This window comes from Thunnus thynnus, chromosome 1 (assembly GCF_963924715.1).
Source record: "Thunnus thynnus chromosome 1, fThuThy2.1, whole genome shotgun sequence".
Classification (NCBI taxonomy): Eukaryota; Metazoa; Chordata; class Actinopteri; order Scombriformes; family Scombridae; genus Thunnus; species Thunnus thynnus.
This window is the reverse complement of record NC_089517.1, coordinates 10,790,913-10,813,080: the sequence shown is the minus strand read 5'-3', so window position 1 is coordinate 10,813,080 and position 22,168 is coordinate 10,790,913. Positions and strand designations below refer to the sequence as shown.

The 22,168-nt window shown below is 38.7% G+C and overlaps 1 protein-coding gene across 5 annotated transcripts in view; it reads right to left on the bottom strand.

The window, feature by feature from the left end:
- Nucleotides 1-84: 84 nt before the first annotated feature.
- The window catches only part of coro2ba (coronin, actin binding protein, 2Ba), a 50,468-nt gene continuing 28,384 nt past the window's right edge, over nucleotides 85-22,168 (bottom strand). For 3 of the 5 annotated variants that reach the window (XM_067583212.1, XM_067583068.1, XM_067583135.1), the window contains exons 4-14: nucleotides 16,421-16,621; nucleotides 9,999-10,115; nucleotides 8,984-9,133; nucleotides 8,073-8,237; nucleotides 6,580-6,696; nucleotides 6,383-6,487; nucleotides 4,951-5,047; nucleotides 4,465-4,577; nucleotides 3,949-4,039; nucleotides 3,061-3,200; nucleotides 85-2,317 (exon numbers count right to left, since the gene is read on the bottom strand). In XM_067583212.1, coding sequence (XP_067439313.1) covers nucleotides 2,183-2,317; nucleotides 3,061-3,200; nucleotides 3,949-4,039; nucleotides 4,465-4,577; nucleotides 4,951-5,047; nucleotides 6,383-6,487; nucleotides 6,580-6,696; nucleotides 8,073-8,237; nucleotides 8,984-9,133; nucleotides 9,999-10,115; nucleotides 16,421-16,621 — 1,431 coding nt within the window. In that variant the 3' untranslated portion in view covers nucleotides 85-2,182. Of the gene's footprint in view, nucleotides 2,318-3,060; nucleotides 3,201-3,948; nucleotides 4,040-4,464; nucleotides 4,578-4,950; nucleotides 5,048-6,382; nucleotides 6,488-6,579; nucleotides 6,697-8,072; nucleotides 8,238-8,983; nucleotides 9,134-9,998; nucleotides 10,116-16,420; nucleotides 16,622-16,962; nucleotides 17,058-19,913; nucleotides 20,071-22,168 lie in introns of those variants that run through there. The other 2 variants (XM_067583279.1, XM_067583357.1) reach the window with 2 other exon arrangements.

Sequence of the window (22,168 nt, the reverse complement as noted above, 5' to 3'; positions counted from 1 at the left end):
AGTTTGAGGTCATATTGTACACTCTGTTTTGGATAAGACCTACAGTACTACCAAAGACAAGTATAAGACAAGTATTATACCAGACAAATTTAAACTCGGGTTTACTTGTTCTTCAAAACGTTAAATCACAGCTTCAGTGCCAAACAAATTTGGAGCAATTGCCAGGGTAACACTCGTCTGTCCAAACCAAAATGCCATTCAACAGAGTTTCAGTCATTATAACAGCATAAAAGCATTTCTGCCCCGTTATCCTACCTTCCAAAAAGTGAACAGTTAAGTAGTTGATTATAGCCTTCAGTACACCCACATGAGAGGCCTTGACATAGCACAGCTCCAGCTGCAACTTCACCTGTCTTTCCACTGTAGTTGATCAGTCTCTGGTAGCTTATTTGCCCGTTAATACTTTCACTGTAGCCTTTTATTTTTCCTGCAAAGAAAATACATATTTACCATTAATGTGACAGTGGATCAAGTCTATATTGAAAGGGTTTGTATCTTTTTTTTTCAGGTTAGCTTGATGGTGATGCTATAAAGCTTTGGACCCTTTCTGTCCCCAGTATGATGTGATCAGGGATGACTTGTGACCTTCTGTCTCTCACTTGCTTTTAACTTACTGGAGGTACAAATTCATTCTCGCTATGCATACATCTGACCTATCTTTTTCCTTTTCTTAATCCACAAAGAGCAGGATCAGTAATAAGACAAGCCTAAATAGTGCTGGGGCCTGGATTTAAAGACAAATGGCATATTAGCAGTATTATTTTTGTTAACTGCTTGAACCTGGCTGGCATAACAGAGCCAATACAACGTTAATCCAGTCACCACTTCTCTTAACAATTGAGACTGAAGGAAAAAAGAAGGTTTGATGGCAAAACAGAGGCATTTGAATGGCAATTCAGCACAAGTCTGTTGATGGTATCAGTGGAGAAGGAGAGGCAGATGACCTGGTAGTCTCTAGAACAAAGTTACACATCTACAAGTAAACATGACTTAGTAATAGTGATATACTTAGTTTAAATGTGAAAGAGTGGTTATTATTACAATTTTTTTTTTACTGCTAGGAATAGCCAAGAATATATTATCATACCTTGTCTGAAGTTATGTCGTTGGAGTCAAAGAACTTATACAATTTAAGGTCCAGTTTCACAAAAATCTTGCACCATTTCAACCGGAAACATTCAGCAAAATCTATCAAGCATCACAATCATTACTTGCGCAGCCACATCGCCAGAAACAACTGGATTAACAAATAAACATGTTATTAGCTAAAAAGGTAGAATGTGACAAATAAATAGAAGCAAATATACATAACACCCATCCTCAAAATTAGCCCTGAAACCAAACAGACAGAAAAATTTCCCTTAAGACTCTTAATTGCAGAGACAGTCGAATGGTTACAGAAGTCCACTACATCTGGATCCATATCTCCCCTGCTGCTTTCTCACTGTTTAAAGAAGGAATAAAAACACTTAACGTGAGTGAACTGTTCACTCTCCTTGGGAATAAAGACTGCATTTGCGTAGCTATGTGTGAGTGTTGTGAAGTAACTTTATAGTCAACATTTGTAGAGGAGAAAAGTTGGTACAGGATAAGCAGCTCAGTGAAACATATGATCCATGTCTGCAAGAGCTCTTCTTGTCTGTCAGGTGCAAACTACTTCACGTCAGCCATTTTGAGATGATGCTGCATCTCGCTGCAAACGGAGTCTGCAGCAGCGTATAAGGCCTTGGGGAAGAAAACTAAGAGCCAGTGAAAGTCTTTTTATCCTCCGATTTTGCCTCAGAAAAAAAAAGAAGTCATGGTGGTTTGGTCAGTATAGGAGGATGAGTGCGGGGGTGTTTTTGCATGGTGGCTGAGATTAAGACCAAAACCTAGGAGGTCTGACTGAGAACATGCAATAACTGATCATCAATCATGATCATCGATTTAATGTTAAGGTGGCAATCCATGAACACTGCTGTGTCTCCATTTGTAACATATTTGTCATTATTACAATATTCCAGTAATTAAGACACTATCCAACAGTTATCATATTATTGTGTGCACTATGCGGGGCAGCAGGAATGAAGTTATGATATACTGAAGTGTGATATATCAAAAAATGGGGAAGGGCTCAGAAGCTCGTTGGAGGTCAGAATTGGAGGCAAAGCAGGCAGCTTTGCCAATTGAGAAGGCTTAGAGGTCAGACGTTGTTGGGGCTAACGTTCTTCAGGTTGTTGAGCTCCAGCTCCAACTGGCGTATTCGCACGTCCTTAGTCGTCAACTCCTCTTTCAGCCGCCGCAGCTCGTCCTGCTGCCGGAAGAACATCCGCAAGAGCTGCATAAAGAAAAGTGAGAGAACATGCAAAAACATGCATGTAACAAATATACTTTGACACACAAAAATAACGATAACAGAGGAAATTTGCAGAATTAACTGCAAGGAGGGAAAACATTTTGTAGTCACTACAGGAAGCTGTGGGAGGTTTGCACTGTGCACACCTTGCAACAAGATTAGTAGTAGTAGTAGATTAGATCAGTATTTTTCAAAACATTAGTCTGTCAGTTGACAAAAAAATCTCACTTCAAGGTCCATTTAGTAACTGTTCTGGATCACATCAATATAAATATATAAATATATGATTGAGAGCTCCAGAACAGCTATTAAATGGACCTTGAGGGTGATTTTGTCAACTGCTGATTCCAAGGTCAAGAAGAAAGTTAGTTCAACAAAATAATGTTGATTCAAAGGGCCCTCACTATCTTGCCCTTGAGCAACGTTTTTCTTTCAAGCGAATAACCAATTAGTCAGTTCATTTTCCTATTTCTTCACCCAATCAGTTGACTACATCAATCCGATGTAGTATAATCACCAACTCCCAATAATATGTCAGTACTTTGTCATTCAATTTGCTCCTGGCCATTATTTACTGCATAATTAGTTGTAATATTCTCTAAAAGCCTTTGCAACTATTTTCTAAAACTATCTTTATTGGGTACTTTTATAGTAGAGAAACAGCAGAGTAGAGTATAACAGTTTGATTCAATGTGTTACTTCATGGAATTGCTATAATCAGATACCTCGTTCTCTGTCCTTGGCGGTACGTTCTCCAGCAGGTCGATCCCATTCACTACCACACTCTTCTTTTCCTTCACTGGGGCCTTGAACACTAACTGGTTTGGCCGGTGGTAACCGTCCTTCAGAGACATCAAGACTGGGTCTGTTTTGCACAAAAGGAGCAAAAATACTCTTAAGCATGTGAAAACCAACACAAAGCACAAAGAGGCTTATGTTCTCCACAGATGGGGAGAATCTATTATTGCTCAGGACCAGTTCAACTTGGTACATTTAACTCCTATAACTGTAACAGGAACATTCCTAAGTCTTTTGGTCAATGACACACTGGTTTGCATACTAGCGTTGGTAGTTTTAAATCTTTTTGTGGGTTTCTATTGCACATTTCACATTGGAGAAAGTGATGCTCATTTTAGAAGGTGATATGCTGGTCTTTGTTATGTGATACACTGATACTGAGAGCAGAAATAGAGTACAATGAAGAATAGAGGTGATGGAAAAAGAAATCACACTGTCACCTCTTGGATTCAGTTTCCAAGAGGTGTCCGACACTATTCCTGTGACACTCTTTAATGATGGAAAGGATATATCTATGGGAGTTTGCACCATGTTGGTGACAATACAAGCCATATGTGTGTGAAGAACTGGCAATGAAAGACTAAACAAAACAAAGACCATGCATTACTTTGTTCTATTTGTCAGAGCTCAGCTTTGTGTATGAGGTATGTGGGTAATGAGTTCCAGCACCGAGCTTGCTGACAAATGTTCTTCATATTGACAAATGTGGGATGATTAGTAATTTCCCTAACACTGGTTTATATTTGGCAAGAAGTGGCTGCTGTTAAAATGTTGCCTCACAAACTAATCCACTGTGCGTCTGAAGTGTTGTTTACCTCGATCAATGCCACTCAGCCATTCGCTGGCGGACAGCGCAGGTTCTGTTCCTGCTGTCATTGGGTAGATGTCCTCCTGGTATGTGTCTGACTGTAAAACAACGAAACACCACACACTTTCAGATGGAATCGATACATATTCTTATTATACTGATTTGATTTGATAAAGGTAACAGAGTATGGTTATTAAAGAAAGTACGGAGAAAAGGTCATATTAAGGTGTCTTGAGCCCCCACCAATGAAGTTGCTCTCAAGTCAAACCAATAAATGACAAAGCATCCTTTTTCATGGTGATTAATTACCGCTGTCTTCGTTTGCTCTGAGCTCTGATTAGCTACTCAGTTTTTTGTTGAAAAATTTGACAATTTCTGTTCATTACAAGCCAGAATATTGTACATTAAAGTGCCGCTAAGAGATTCTGATTAATGTCAGGAAAAACTTAATTGCTCTTGTATGTAATAATATACTGAAGAAAGGAGTAGAACCAGTTAAATCCGGTATTTCGTTCTCACTGACCCTCCTTGGCACAATCATTGAAACAGGCTCAATCAAGCCCTTCAGGGTGACGAGCTTGTAGAAGCGGTACACCTCGCAGGCTGCCACGTCCAGCCCGTGCTTTGGCATCACACCTGCAGACAGGAACAGAGGGGTGTGATGACACAACCATCAACTCACCAATACCCAGAATTCATGGCTAACTGGAGTCACATAAACAAGAGAAAAATATCAACTCGCTGCAATATGACAGCGGACAATGACAGCTGGACAAGTGGAGCCCATTAAACTACATTTCAATTTATCTGCCTTTTTTTTTCTTTAATCAATTTTATCCTTTCAGTCATGCAAGACCACAATTACAGCAGTATCTACTGTAGGCAGAACCCATTCCCACTGTGATTCATTTCTCCCTCCCATCTCTAAAGACTGCTAATGAAGTGGTTAGGACCTTTATTTTAGCTCTCAACAGGAGAGATCATATATTGTTGATCTTTAATGACTTACCGAGTCCTTTCTGTGGAGCCGGGGACCGGAACTCCATTAGGTACTGGATGTACGGCTTCTCTGTGGTAATCTCAAAGTAACGGATGTTGCCGTCCCCCTGCCAAGACACCAGAATGTGATTATATTATAGTCAAAGTGTTAGGTCTTACAAGTCAACCAGTTTTTTTTGTTTTTTTTTTTATTATAGGGCTCTTAATGCTTGAAGTACAGTGTCATTTTATGTGGCACTGCTACACTCTGACTGCAAGAACAAAACTATGCTGTCTTAGAATTTGCTCTATTTAAAGGAGCTATATGTCAGAATTGTGAAGCAATTTACATGTATTAATCGCTTTCTATTGCCAATGAGTGAACGGGTTGTAATGTCACTTAAATGAAACCTTCCCCGACTTTCTCAGGTGCCTTTAACAGCCTGTGAACTGATTTTTATGTGAATGACTTGGGACATTTTTTTCGCGAAAATCAAAAGGATGTAATGTTTATGCACACTTCTGAGTGGCTTGCCTCTCTCTGGCACGAACAGGGTGCAACACTAGCTAACGTTAGCTTGTGAAATGGACTACGCTAATGTAAACAAATGACTGGCACCCACCACAAAACAGATTCAGATAAGTTAACACTACTGCAAAGCCTGTGAAATATACTGTGATATTGTGGTTTTAGCTGGGTAATGTTAGCATCGCTGCTCACTCACAAGCACACACACGAGCAACAGGATGCTGACTGCAGCTCACTTAATGGCCACCAGTGTCATTAATGAGAAGGAATTTCTGATTCTTACATATTACACCGTTAATGTTTCACACACAATATAAAGTCACGTCAAAGGTACCCTGTTTTTGACCATTAGTGGCACTATAGAGCAATGTTATTATGAGTGGCACTCCATTTTGTTTGTATTGTGCATGTGTGCTCGTGCAGGCAATACATAGTCCTGTCAATGTTTTTACACTATTCCACGTACAACACTTCATACAACACTTCTCACAGTAATTTGCTATTCAAACACGCCAGTGCACATGAGGGAAATTTGTGACTTTGCATCTTAAAACTGATGACTGCAAATATTTTAACATTTCTAAGTGTAAAATTTTGAGTATTTTAATAGTGTTACTGACATCCTGCAAACTGATTTTAGTCACACAAACTTGATATGATGACTGCTAACATAACTCAAAAGCACCTATCCACACAACTAGCTATGGCTAATGAACTATGGCTGGGTGTCAGATATAAGGTAAACAATATAATTTATCTCTATACATTATATATCTATGTACTGTTCATTGTTGTCACTGAATTTCTTATTGTTTCAATGTCAGTTTATCTTAATAGTAAAAGACTGTCACAGTAAAAATCTGAATTTTTACACATAACACTCAACAGTAAATATGAGAAAGATTACAGTGACGCAGTAAGGGGCAGTGCTGACCTTGCCTGCCAGGTACAACATGTGTGTGTCAGCATCATAGAAGGGAAACAGCAGTCCTGAGAGGCCGTCTATATCCTCCTCCACAATTGGCATGGACAAATCCTCCTGGGAGGAGCAACACAGACATGGAATTAAACACACATACTTACTCCACCCACTCTGGCATTATAGGCATGAGCCATATGGAGGTGTCTGACCTGATCCCAGAGAGCGATCTGCCTTGTGTTCCAGCGTGAAACCCCTGTGGTGAGCAGCCGCTTTAAGTTGCCCAGGAAAACCACTCTGTTTACACGGTGGTTCTTACAACTGGCTTGCTGGTGGAGCAGCACATAAAGATAGAGTGAGGCTTTAATGATACATGCTCCTGCTAAGAAAAATTCATTATTTGATATATTACCGGATGAGATATATTACTCATCATATTCTTGTAATACTACAGAGATTATACATGACAACAAACGGAAATGACTTAAAGACACATCAAAAACACTTTTGTGATTATTCAGAGCACGAGTCTTCAGGCTTTTTTACATTGTGGGTCACCAAGGTGACATAGGATTGATATGAAGGAGCTCCTCAATATTTTAATGCCAGGTTTTAACCATCCTATAAAGTTATGATACACTCTAAGAGGTTTTATACCAAGATAAATGTAATTATATCTCATTTACTTGTTATAATAGCACTAAAAACAATACACCTCTGTTGTCCTTTGTTGGAATGAAAAGTAAATCTATATTTCAGGTAATAAACATGTAAATGATTCATCCTTTTTTCCTCTTCCTGCACACAGGTCAAATCAGAAGCCATTTTATGGTGATCAGGCAGCAAGATCACCAAGGTCAAATATTTAGAAAGGTGGTGTGCACCAGCTGCAGTCATGTTTATAATAGTAGTAAATATTTTTAATGTTACTGAGTAAACAGCAGTGTGTAAATAATTCATTTACTCAAAATATTGACTTCTAAGTGGAATTTGTTTAATGGAGCTGCAATTTCCTCACTGGAGTCTAGGAGGTCAGGGACTGCTGGAGAGTATGTGGGCACCCAAGCATTACACCCATATGTGATTGTTGAGAATCTTATTCTGAAACCATGGGCACTCGCATCCTGCTATAACAGCCTCCACTCTTTTGGAAAGGCTCTCCATAAGATTTTGGAACCAGTCTGCAGGGATTTACTCCCATCCAGCCACAAGGGCGATAATGAGGTTGGCCACTGATGTTGGGTGATATGACCTGGCTCACAGTTGACATTCCAGTTCATCCCCATGGTGTTGGATGGGGTTGAGGTCAGGGCTCTGTGCCAAACTGACCAAACTCAGAAAATAATTTCTTTATGAACCTACACTGCTGCGAGCTGGAAGGACTCTGTTGTCTAAAAAAATATTGTATGGTGTCGTAATTAGATTTTCCTTAACTGGATCTGGAAATTTTGGCCATATAGTGTGCTTGCTGCCAGTATTTCATCTCATTTTAAATTCTTGTGGTAAACAAGAGGTTAAGTAGAGGTGAAATACATATATTATCCTTAAAATCTGATTTGCTGTATAAATGACCAAAGAATCATGATATCCTCATAAGTTATCATGACACACACTAAAGGATATTTTAAACATAGAGCTCTGACAATTGTTTTTCCAATGTGCATGCATGCTCTCATAAAAATACCAGCCCCTCCCTTCCTCTAACCTGAAGGACTCTCCCAGAGCGCGGCTCAATGACACGCAGCTTCTTGTCTTTACAGCTAGTGGCCAGCAAGCTGCCGTCTGTGTTGAAGGACATACTGAGGATGACGTCAGTGTGGCAGTCGATCATTTTTACTGGCTCTCCGATCTCCAGGTTCCAGATCAGGATCTGACACAGTCAGGAAGGATTGTTTGGGTGGAGCTGTTAGATGGCTGCAGAGCTTGAATCAACGGCATAATTATGTTGCATTATGTTGAAGTTGACTTGGTGTGTCGACTGGAGACAAAAGAGCAGTAGAACTAAGTACTAAATGACTCTGTCCTTTGGAAATAATTAATTTAGGTGTGTTGAGGGAGAGTCAGTTCACTAGGGCTGAAACATTTTTCATTATTGATTAATCTGGCAATTACTTTATTAATTAATCTATTCATTGTTAAGTCTATTAGACCAAAATAGATCAAAATCCAACAGTATTCGGTTTACAGTGATATAAAACAGAGAAATGTTTGGTGTTTTTAATTGATAAATGACATAAGCAGTTTCTTAATTTTAAAAATGGTTGTTGTTTTCTGTTGATCAACAAATCGATTAATCAACTAATTGTTTCAGCACCATGTCACACAATGACAAATGAAATAAGTCCTGCAGTGCGATAATATCTAAAACATGTTTTCTTTCCGCTACAGCACACATATCTGTTCTGTAAATCACACGTTGTGTGTTCATCTTTGAAGAAAAATCAGAAACTGAATGTGAAAAATGTATATTTTATATATTTTGGTTTCATGATGGCATATCTAAGAGGGAATATTTCCTTTAATCTGCATTTACTGCAAGGCAAAGAGAGTTATTGGTGACAGCATGTATTACATGTTGATTTGAACTTGTTGAGTGAAGAGTTGCTGTCGTGGTACCTTGTAGTCGTAGCCAGCGCTGAAGAGGATGCCGCTGCTGGTGGGGTGCCACTCTATCAGACCCACCCGTCTGCTGTGGCCATACAGCTCCAGCACTGCTTCTGTCATGTTGCGCCTCAGACCGCCTTCTGGGATCTCCCATACTCGCACCTTCACATAGATACAGACAATATAAATATAAATATAAATATAAATATAAATATAAATATAAATATAAATATAAATATAAATATAAATATAAATATAAATACACTGTGCATCATCATAAAGCATGCACACATAAACACAACCATATCTACAGGTATTTTACAGAACAGGTTAATAGGTGACCCATGTTTTTGTGAGGGATCGCAATGTGTTTTTCATAAATCATTATTATGACCTCTAAACCACAATCCGTATGACATAGTGTAGCTAGAGATCCTGCTGATCAAAAATAGCACATGCTATCAATGTAGCCCACTGCATTAGGATTAGACTGGATTACAGCTATGGCTTGAAGCTCTGTGTTGGACCAGAGGAGATTATCCTTCAACAAGTGAAAGTACTATAAAGGACAAAGTACTGGCATGGCTTTACTATGCTCTGTAGAGTAATGTAACAGGTGTATGTATTGGAAAAAAAGGCCTACAGGGGTCTTAGTATATGTCATGTAACATGTGAGATTAAGAGTAATAGTGATTGAGGTTTGACATGGTGTCTACTGTCATTTATGTAGTCAGTTACTGAGCAGCTAGTGGATTTTGAGCCTTGCTCAAAGGCATTTCACATCTGTCATTTTCAATGACCAGAGTAGCTGGTAGCCAAACTCCAATCATACGCTTGTGTCAAGTAAAATTAGTTACCCTGTGGCCACAATAAATTGGTGACCTCTTTGCTTCTGGGTCAGTGATTGTTAACCTCAGCATCGAACAAATTTCACAGATACAGTATATTCACATCCTCACAGTCAACAAATCATGTCATTGACCTCTTGGTACAAAACAGACATTAAAAACAGACGTGGGTCACTTGCCGAGGTGTCCTCAGAGCAGGATGCTATGATGTTTTCAAAGAAGGGATTCCACTTGATGTCCAGCACATTGCCTTGGTGGCCACACACTTTTGGCTGATGAGAATCCAGACGGCCCGACTGAAACAGAGTGACAGAAAGACATTGTTTACATTTGATGTTTCTGTTTCAGGCTATCTAGCATGCACAGTAAAATAAATCAGAATAACAATATATATTAAGTTCTACTGCAGTGTGTCATAACATGAGAGATTGTAGAATGATAAAGAAAGAAAATAGAGTACACTAGATCAGATTTATGCATGTAGTGTGGTTATTTTGCCTCATGCATTTAAAAAGACTAGTCTATATACTGCTGCAGTGGTAAAACAGCACCTGCCACAACAGAGAGAAATTATTACACAAAACAAGAATAGAGCAGAATAGATCACAAGGAGGCTATATGGCTAATGGCTATAAGTAATTATCTTCATTCATCTACTAAGAGCATTACTGATGATGGAACAAAACAATCCTTAGCTTTATTGATGTGAACATTAAAGGCTAATATAATATAAAACTTAAATCACATCAGTGCAATGACTTGATAAATCCAGAGCAAAACAAAACAGACCTGGTTATTGTACATCGATGTCTGAGGCAAAGGATTGTTATTGCAATAACCCACAGAGTCCACTGTGGGGCACTGGCTCATAACAACAGACAGACCGAAACCTCTTAATGTCGGTCATGATGTCATGAATGTTTGATGTCACTTCAATCCACTGACCTCTTTTTTATTTCCTCAGAGATTTGTCGATGAGCGTCAGGTCATGCCTCAGTAAAACCCTGAGTGCATGCTTGCGTGTGTGTTTAAATGCATTGTCCTCGGTGAACCCTGAAGACTAACAAACTCTACACTTAATAAAAATCTATTTACTATGTTCAATAATGTCCTGAAAATGGATTAGCAGCATCTCCTCCAAACCAATGAAAACATTTTTATTTTATAACAGCAAGAACAATTGTGAAAAAACTGTGCAGCCTCAGTCAAACTTGGGTCAGATATTCTGCTACATGTTTGAATGGTAAATGTATCTGATTTCAAATTTATGGTTAATTTACTACCAATGTTGGTCAACATCAGCTTTCAAATGACCTGCTGGCCTGAGAGATAGCTAGGACTAGGAAGTGAGTCTCAATATCTGAGCCACAATTCATTATTATTAATATATTATTCAATATAAACTCAGCAACATACACAACAGATAAATATTTACAGAAAAAATACAACAAAGACAATAGATTAATAAATATGTGTTGATTGCAGCAAACAAGAAGTCTGGCCATAAAAAAAGGAAGCGTTTTCAAGTTAACATGTTGCCAAAGATACTGATGGCTTCACTAACAAGATAAGGGACACATGCCAAAACCAATAGAAATCAATGTCTGCCAAAACCTGACAACAGTGAGGTGGGGACATCATGTCTGTCAATATTAGAGGAAAGGAAAAGAGCCAGCAAGAGGCAATAATCTATATACATAACAGACACATTTAATGATTAATGCTGACCGGTAGGTAACAATATGTGATATAATGGAATTTCTTGAAGGTGGTAATTTCCCTAATGCATGCACATGTATGTAAATTTAAATATAAGTATGGAAAAAAAAACCCTCTTCAAGGAGAAAATATAAAAATAAGACAGGCTAATATGAGTTGAAACTTTGATGACACATTAGCTTTTTCTATCAATGTCACAGTGACTGGAAGATTTTAACATGGCCTCAAAATATTAATAATATAGGATCTAAGGGACTCCTCATTTAGTTGGCGCTAATTATCTGCAAAGACATAAAGTCATTTGGGAACCACAGGGATTAGAAAGTCTATGAGGTATTACGAGGACATCAGAAATTATAATGACATGTGAAATGGCTGGAAAGAACAAGACAGTGTAGATTTCATATATTCTGTATATTTGGATTGCACATATATTTTGTTGATATCTCTTCAGCATAAAAACAAAAAGAACATTTTAAATAAATATAGTCCCTGTAATGTTTATCTGCATGACTAGCATGAAAAAGACAAGATCCAAGAGCCTCATTGTCTTTCTGCAGCTCATTTCCTGAAGCTGGGGCACAGATGAGCTCTCCCGGTGACGCACAGATGTGTTGGCCAGGTACCAACGGCTCGCCAGAGGCTCCACACTATGATTGTTACCAAATTTTATTGATCTGTAATTCCCGATAAATCTTTTATTAATGAGGCTCATCACTGCTGCTCTGTGGTTACAGTATTACTTCATCCTTTTCTAACGGCAGCCTTTCAGTAGATGAATGTTTCAAAATATAATATGACTCCTCTGGCGAAAATGTGCAATAATATTTGAATTATACAACTGGATTCAATAATAGGTCAAGTTTAAACTCTGTAATTTGTCTTTTCTTTCTTGCTGTAGTTACCGGTTTCTTCTCTAAAGTCCTCACTCATGCTGCAGTTACACATCAGTGTTGCTGCATGTTGATTCAAAAGACTATAAATCTTATCAGAGCAGGTTATAAATATTCTGTAGCATACTCTCCCATATGGCCGGCCACTCCTCATTAAACTAAAAAGAACATGCTGAGTCATGTTTAAGTATAAATCATATTCTGCTCCTGTGGTTTATCACATGTTAACAGTCTAATGCCTGCTGTCAGTGCTCTGCCAGCAGTCTTGTTTAGACAGTCAAGTGATCTGGTCTGTGGCACTAGATCTCTGTTGACATGTGATGCTACAGTAGCACTTTGTTACTAGTGAACTCATAGCAATAGCTTAAATGAATGAGCATAAAATACTGTAACAAAATAGCATCTGTATTAATGAATACAAGCATTGTCTACAATGGGTTGGAAATTCCCTTTCTATATATACCATTACAGCATATGAACTGTACATGAGTCCATGTAGACGACTTTATAATAGGCATCTATACATTATTATATTACATATTATATCAAGTCCAGCTGATAAAATCAAAGGAGTTAAAATAAACTGCATCAGATTTATTCAAGGTCAGAGATATTAGCTTGTTGCACAATGATCTAGAATAAGATTTGTTCAATCAATATGCTGCACACACAGTTGCACATTGCATCATGCACAGTAGCAGTTGTGTTACAGGGCGCAAAATTAGCACCATCCACCAGCAAAATGGTGGTAAAATATGCAAGCGCCTGGTAGATTTGCTTCACTCACCAGCCAAAAAACAATGGTAATCTATTAAGTGGCTGGTAAAATTTGAACATTCGCAAAAAAGTTAATTTTGCACCCTGCTAATAGTAGTCATAGTAACAGTGATTCAAAAAGCGCCACACCCACTGCACTCCGTTTCTGTGAGGTGATGAAGAGGTGTTTGTGACCTTGTGTGTCAATTTCTGGGGCTGGTCTGTGTGCCAGGTGGTGCCAGCGGTAGTCCTTCCACTCGCTAACGGCATTGTCTGGGGGCAACCATATGGCTGTCTCGCCGGCTGTCATTGTAATATGTCTGCCATGCTCCTACCTCACCATTAGGCAAACCCATTACATATTATTTTGTTTATCTAATGGAGCAGGTTGAGCTCATTTTGAAAGCTGTCAAGTGGAAGGATGCACTCTATAAAGACTGGAAAGGATATTTTTGATTTTATTTACTCATCTCATTCAACCTTGTTCAAAAAGCCTTTACTTCCCAACTTTACTTCCAAATTGTCGTTTTTTCTGCCTATTCTGAGTGATTTCATACACAAGGCATCACAGAGATTGCTTCTGATGATGGTATCTCCCAAACAGCTCAGGCAGCTATTGAATTTGTTTGTTTGACTGGTGACATCATTCTCTAGGTAAGATTTAAGCCCCTTCATTGATTGAGAAGTGTGGTCTACTTTTCATTAACTTCATTTCCATTCCTCAGCTGTAGCTTCAACTTCACACTCTATTACATTTGGCAGAACATGCATGTATACATTAACAAATAGACTGTAAATGCATGTCACCATTAAACACCAGCCTTTCACATCACAGTGTGTCTTTTGTATGCATTTGGAGCTTTAAGGTCATGTCATATAGAAGTAAGGTTTTTACGCTTCATTCTCATGTTAACAATCTTATACAATAGTTAAGTCTACTGATTTGTTGTTGGGACCACAGGATGCTGCATTAAACAGCCGCCATCATCCCACAGAGCCTGTCATCTATGCTGCTATGTCATATGATATATGCCAACTCTGAACTCGTCAACTCAGCAGAACCCGAGAAAAAGCTTAAGTGCTACTTTGACGATGAGGAAATTGATCCAGTCATGGTCTTTGGACAGGTTATGGATAGAGTCATTATACAGCAGGGAAAAAAAACATACTGAAATACAATCAGTTCAAGAAGATTTGTTACTGTTGATGTTTATGGGTATTTTTTTTACCCTATAAGCAGAATATATATTAAACACAAGTCAGAAATATTTGGAGAGAAGATCTGAATATTAAGAAGGCCAGTGAGGAATCAAACACAAACTGACAGTGAACTATTTTCCTGAATGTATTTGGGATTTCTGATTTACAAAACTCTGCTCTTATTAACTTGACTTACTGCAAAAACTACAAAAAAACAAGTGGTTTCCTCAACATGCCACGCCATTCCTTCCACAGTGAGGCCAATGTAAGTTCACTATAGTACATAAATAAAGTTATTATTGGAGTTGTTAGTGAGTCATCATATCCTGAACCAGCCAATAAAATCATATTGTTCTGTCTATGCAAGCAGGCTTTTGTTAATGAGCACTGTGCCAGTGAGTTTAACTTTTATTATCTGATACTGCGACACTCTCCTTCAAATTAAAAAGCTCAAAACAAAGCAAGTTTCATGAACAAAGAATAATGCATCTTAATTACCTAGAGACCTTTGAATATTACCAACAGCCTCACACATTTTTTGAGGCAAATCTAGTAGTGTAGGTAGGCAAAAACATGTCTGCAAGAAATGAAAAATACCTTCTTTTTCAATTATACTAAGTGATCAGTAGTTCTGTATATAAAAAGATACAGCATGATAAAAGAAAACACCGTTTGCTGATCTGGCAGTGAGCATCACTATTAAGTTTGTGAATAAAAATCTGAGGAGCATTATTACATAAAATACATGATTACAGAGCTTCACACAGCCAGCTTGTCTTTTTCCATGGCTGAACATAATAGCTCATGATGATATAAAGCAAAATGTAGCTGAAGTCTCCCTGCCTCAGCTTACTGAATACTTCTGCCTGATAACAGCTTGACTTGACCCTGCTTGGCAACCAAGAGCTTCTCAAGTACCTTGGCAGTCTCTCTCTTAAAGAGACAAGGCACTTGGACCAACAATGTTACCTGCAAAGTGGAGTGAAACGCAGTGCCTTGTGTCTAAGTGCCACTAAAGAATGATACATAAAAAACACACCAAATATCAGGATTGGCAAACACGTCTTGTCCTGTAGAAGCTATCCTGTGCTCTCCAGAACAAACCCATTACCACCACCACCACACACAAAATTGGAGCAAACAAGTTTTCAGTTCAATTCAATATTTGGAAAATTACTTTCCACTGAAATCATAGAGAATTTCTCACTTTACTGCCTGCACAATACCTCTGAAATATGCAATTTAAAGGCTTATATTCCATATTAAAATCTACAACATGGTTATAAAATGAATCATGCTGCAAAAGCAGTACAAAATAAATTTCAAAGAGTTCTCCATAAAGAGAAACACATTCCCTTCTCATGTAATAAGAAAAATAATTCCACACTTTCCATTACAAAAGTGCCCTTTTTTCTTGTTTATGGGCATTACCACAAAGCGTTTATTTGCTCCTATCAGTGTAACCCTGTTACAACTTTGGCTTTAGATTCTGGCTTCAGGATTTAACACTGGCATGTTTTGCAATAGCAGGGAGGGTTAGTGTTGTATTTGTGTAAAAAACAGCTTTCCAGCCTTTGTTTCTGTTGCTTACTGTGCTGTGAAGTAGCTGGAACCAGAATAATACACGAATGATAATTCTACAGGAAAAATGAAAGATCTAAACCCTAAATGAATATATAGCATAATACTGTGACTGCAAGTTACTCAAGCTATGATTGTTAACTAAACATAATGTACATTTTGACAATTGTGCCATGTCCAAACACTATTTGACAAACTGCCTTTTTCAGAACCAACAATAACTGAGCATTTTTGACACACAATAGGAAAACATCACACATCTCCCCCTCCACTGAAATATATAGTCATGTAGGTATATAACTGCAGGGGTCAACTTGGAGAGGAAGAAATAACAACTTAGATTTGGGGAACTTTCAGTTTTTTTTTTCCTGAAGTCACCATTAAGTTCTGACCTTGTTCAGCACAGCAACAAAACAGCAAACCAAGAGTGAACTAATAACAGTGTGAGTTACCTGGGATACAGGTATAACGATGAAAGAACCCCCACCGGCGCTCTCAGTGACGACTGCCACGAACTTGGAGTTGACGGCACAGAAGTGGTTGTCATGGACGTTCTTGGTGATGGGGATACCGTCGAAGCAGTGCTCCCGGTTGGCTACTTTTCCGTAGACATTTCGAAACTTGGAGCTTCGGTAAGTCGGACGCCATGACATCTGAGGAATACAAAAAAAATCAAGGCATATTATATATATATATATATATACATATATATATATATATAATTTACATCACAATTTCCCAGAGTCCAAGATGCTGTCTTTGAATAACCCATTTTGTCCAACCAAACTATGACAAAGTGGGTGAGACCACACCATTGGTCCCCATTCCAGTTGGTGTTTCTTTCCATACAGTCAATTGTTTGTTTAGCCAATATATGTAGCATTGCCATCACATATTATCACAGGTTTTGTTTGTGTTTAGCTCTGTGTTACATTTACATTTACACCTGCATTAATGGTTTAATCAAGACAGACAAGTATTTAAATTCACTTACTGTTTATTAATTTAAGTCCTGAGTTTCTTGAGTCATAGATTAGCTTGTTTTTCTGACTCACCATACTTTCCAGGAGACAGAGTGGGAGTCACCCAATGACTACCTGCTTTTAAACTCTCACTGATATCACCAGTGATATCTTGGGTTAGACCAAGTATGGGGGGGATTTATTTTACTAAGTTAAATGTTTGGTTTAGTATCTATATGATTTGTAATTATTTTGGCTTATCATGAGGATTATGTTGTGGATGATGTGTTTTGTTGTAAACAATGTTGACTGATACAAGTAGCATTGTTGTATGCCAGTTGGTATAAGGGAAAGGACACCTCTGCAAGAAATGTGGTTCTGCCTAGTAGATTGAAGGGCCTATTTAAGGGGAGAGATGTTGGTTCAGGTGAGCAGAAATGAGAGGATAACAGTGTAGTTGTGTGAACATGATCATGAAGTTTGAGTTATCCTGAGTTAAGCCAATTAAGTTATTTGCTTGTATTCATTTCCTTTTCACTTGTTTTTTTTTGTTACACTGGACAGAATAAATCATGTTTTACTCATTCAGCAAGTCTGAGTCTGCCTCCTACCACCTTCAAGGCCACTCTGGTCAAGCTTCATCACACAAACAAAACACAAAGATATTCAATTTACAGTTGTAAAACAGAAAAGCTGCAAATTTGCACATTTGGGAAGCTAGAAGCAGCAGGTTTTTGGCATTTTCTTTCTTTTTAAAATGTGTGTAGTGTTTATTTATACTACGCAAAATCAATAAAGGACCATGACTTTAACCTGGATTCAGCATCCTAAGAAAATATTTTGCACTTTCAGTGTTTTTTGGTTGAGCTATAGGCGTACTTCAGATGAAACTCCTGCTTTTGCACTATGTGGTTAATGTGTCTAGCAGCAAATTGAGGAATATTTAAGGATGATGAAATTGCCAAGTTGGTTCTCATTCCAAAACACTATAATAACACTGTGAGGGAAAGTTATCTTCCTCCTCAATGTATTGTTTGGAACTGGTAATGATGATGATTATACAGAAATAATCAGCGAAGTCTACTGTCACATTCCCATCTACCAAACCCACAGTTGCAGGGTGGGCTGTCCCATCTGGGCAGCCATGATAACAGTCACACATGTAGTTGTGGGAAATCTTCCAAACTGGTCATGGGTGTGAGACTCTTGAGGGGTGAAAACTGTTTCGACACCATTTCAAGTCAAGAAAAAAAAAAAAGCAATAATAAAGACATTTCATCCAGATTACTTAACAACAACAGACAAGGTCATTTTCTGAACCAATATGATTAAACTCCAACAAACACCACAGATTCCACTCTGTCCTGTTGTTTGTCACTCTATTTTGGCTCACATGGATATTGTACAACAGAAAAGCAGCCATTGTTTGCAACCACTACACAGAACAAAAGAGAAGTGGTTATGTTTAACTCAAGATGCTTCTTTTGTTTGTCACTTCACCACAAGAAAGCATTGATTGAGCTCTTGATTTTTTTGGCCATGAGCTAGTTCTGCTTAAGGACTCAAAAGTTGCCTCAGCCACAGGAAGTGGATGTCAAATGCCCTTTAACCCATAAGCAAGTCGTTGGAACAAATTAACATAATACATTTGAGACATTGTCTGAATCCGGATCTGTTTTTAAGCATGACACTAGTGACTCTACCGATGGACTCTACCAAGTCACGACAGGAACTGGAGGGAGAGGATTTACGACTCTTGTCAGATCAGTGGCAGCAATAACGGATAACATCAGGCAATCCTCTATTCAGCATTGTTCTTCGGATGTGGAGGGGAACTGGTAGGAGTGGTGTACACATGCAAATAGAAACATCCTCAGACCACGCCGCTCCTATTGTTGTTCCCTTTCCGTCTCGAACCAGACAGAAGAAATGGCATCCAGTGGGCTATTCAATTATGGGTGGTCACTTTGCACTAACTTCAGCACTCAAATACGACAGCTGTAGCGACCCTTCCGCAGTATTATATGCCTACTGCTATTATAATAAGCATAGTGTCTGAACAAAGGTTTTTTTTGTGTGAATCTTAAATGTAGTGGTGAAACAATTGGTTGATTGGGTGATTACTTGATTGACAGAAAATTAATTAACTAAATGCAAAACATTTGCTAGTGTCAGCTTCTCAAGTGTGAATGTGAGGATTTGTCGCCTGTATCGTTGTAAAATACATTTCTTTGGGTTATGGGCAGCTGATCAGACAAAACAAGCAATATGAAAATGCCACTTTGGGCTCTGGAAAATTCTGATGGGCATTTAGCACTATTTCCTGGCAATTACTAAAGAAAAAACAATCACCGAAATAATGAAAATTATTGTTACTTGAAGCTCTACTTAAATGATTTTACTGTAAGCTGGTCATATGCAGCCATAAACATGTCTCACCCTCATCCCATTCAAACCCAGATCGACTGGTCTGAAGCTATGTCTGTATGAGCAGCATAATGGCAGCTTGTTAAAGAATTAATGTAGAACAGAAGAGCAGCAGAGAGTGGCCTGAGGGACGGTTAGAGGAGAGGGAGAGAGGAGACTCGACTGCTTTGAGCTCTCTTTACAAGGATGCTCATTCATTGGTCACTGGCGTATGGCACAGAGAGGATGTCTGTCTGTGTGTGTTTGTGTCTTTCTTATCTCACGAGGGTTTGCACCAGAAAGAACGCATGCGTCGTCGCAGACACACACAAAAAAATAGTAACTCAGAGAAGAAATTACTATGAATCCATCAACGCAGATCACGAGACTGATGAATTATGAGTGTGAGTCCCTGCAGGATTACACAATATCAGGCCTTCCTAACTTCTTAACAATTTTTCATACGAATGTTTTATGCAATGTTGAATTCATATAAATTCTCCCTTAACACCTTATAAACACAACTGAACAGCACACCAATGTTCTTATAATCACCTAATTGAAAAGGTCACCTTACCTTACCGGTGTCCTTACAGTGACACTACAGCGTTGCTGTGGCCTTCTCAGATTGCAAACATCCACCCTCCTTTCTACACGAGCCGCCAGGATCTCTTCTATTCCTTCCCTTCCTTTCAAATCTAAGCAGGCGGCCTGTGTCTGCTCTACCTCCTTCTCTCTCATGTTTTTCTCCCCCCTCCCCTTTAAACTCGCTCTTCCCACCCTCTTCTCCTCCTACTGGTACTGATAGCTGGAGGGACAGCACTCCCCCCCCTTCCTCCACTACCCTGCTCTCCCATCCTGCCACTCAGTCAACCCTCACTCTCCCTCTTTCTCTCTCTCTCTCTTTCTCTCTCTCTCTCTCTCTCTCTGTCTCCTTGTCCTTGTTTGTCTCTACCACAGTTCATGCTCCAGCCAGGGCAGAGCAGACATCACAGCCTTCGAGTAGTAGCCATTCACCATCCTCCCTCTCCCACCTACTGCTTGTTTGGAATTACAAGGGCTTTGTGGCTCCCAGCACCACCAGCAGTTTTCAGTCCCTCCATCCTCCTCTTTTTTAATCTTTTATCTCTCCCCTCCTTAGTCTAATCCTTCATTCCACTGCTATGAAACCTACCCAATTACTGTAAAGGCATGTGTACCCCAGAAGGAACGTCTCAAACTATCAACCTTGTTGGGAACTGCAGCAGTGCCGAAAGCAAAATGATAGCATTTAAGAATAGTAAAATGCCATACAGACTGTCAGGATGTTGCTTTTTGGAAACATAAAAATGTATAAACAGGGAACATACAAAATAGCAGGGACACCTTCCCAGTAAAGAGTTGTACAATCCACAATATGTGCACTTCTCTTCATCTGTATGATTTTATACATTCACTGCATGTACTACATGTTATTCAGAAATTCACTGCCTTGTCTGCATGTCAGTTTTTTTCTTTTTTTTTTGCTGCATTATGAGAGCCCCAAAAAAGTGAGCAATGTTGACAAAAACTGAATTATCCCATTCCACTAATTTCTTATAATTCAGTCCTTAATTAAAAGCATTGTATGTATAGGTGAGGTAGGTAAAGGTTTTACATTTTCAAGTGTCCTAAGATAACTTTTGTTATGATTCGGCACTATATAAATTAAATTGAATTTAAAATTTTGCATTCGATTTTCATTTTGGTACAGACATTCATGGCACCCAGAGGATGAACCCTACTGACCTTTCATCTAGCATCGCCAGCAGGTAAAGATTTTCACTAAACCTCTAAACATCTAGATAGATTAGTACAAGAGTTTGTACAGACATTCATGTATCCTAATGACTTTGGAGATCCCCTGACTCTGGTTTTTAGTGAAATGTCTGAACAACTATTGGATGGATTGCCATGACAAACAAGAACTATGCACAATGGTGCTTTTATAGTTTAGAATGATGCATGACTTAAGTTGGATTTATGCTCACTGAGATCTTTGAGAAACATATTACACTCATTATGTTATCATGGTCTGAAATGTGTCAACAAGGTGCAAGTAACCCTTGAAATAGCTTAAAATCAATTCGAGCATGAGTGTCTGTTCCTACTTAATTAAATGACTCCATAAAAACAACTATTACATTTTATAAACAAACACTTGTCAGGAATATGTGAATTTCCTTCCACTGACAAAATAGTATCAGAGATCCAGTAAATCCTAAATATGTCTCTTGCATTCAAATGCATGTTTAAAGATATAATGGAGTTAGAAATAACTATGTGAATGATTTCAGCTCCTAAATCATTGCCTCTTCTTCCCCCTCCCCATTGATCCTGAGGTGTTTGTTCACTACAAAGAGCTGCTGCAACGGCCCCTGGTCAGGTCGATATAGTAAGGCAGGTGCTAGTAAAAACTGCATCCCCTGATGATTGTCTACTGTGTGTTTGAAATGTGTTTGAGCCCCTGCAGGTTCACTCTTAGCCTCTTGGCTTAGTATGTATGTGTACAGTGTGTTTGTCTTTTGTCTTCACTATGAGTTGTACATGTGTGTCTGTTTCCATGCCTGCATCAATGTCTGACCATGTGTTGTCTGTTTGCACTAGTATACATTTACTGTAGTGTTCATGGCTGTAAGGCAGACCACTCCAGAGAGCAGAGCGTGTTTATTGAGTTTTTTAAATCTTGCCTCAAGACACTGCTGCTCTGTGCACACTCAATCTTTCTCTTTCCTGCTCCCTCTCTGAGTTTTAACCCTCTTTCTCAATTAAAAGACAATCACCAAAATATAAAACTAGCTGTCAAACTGCAAC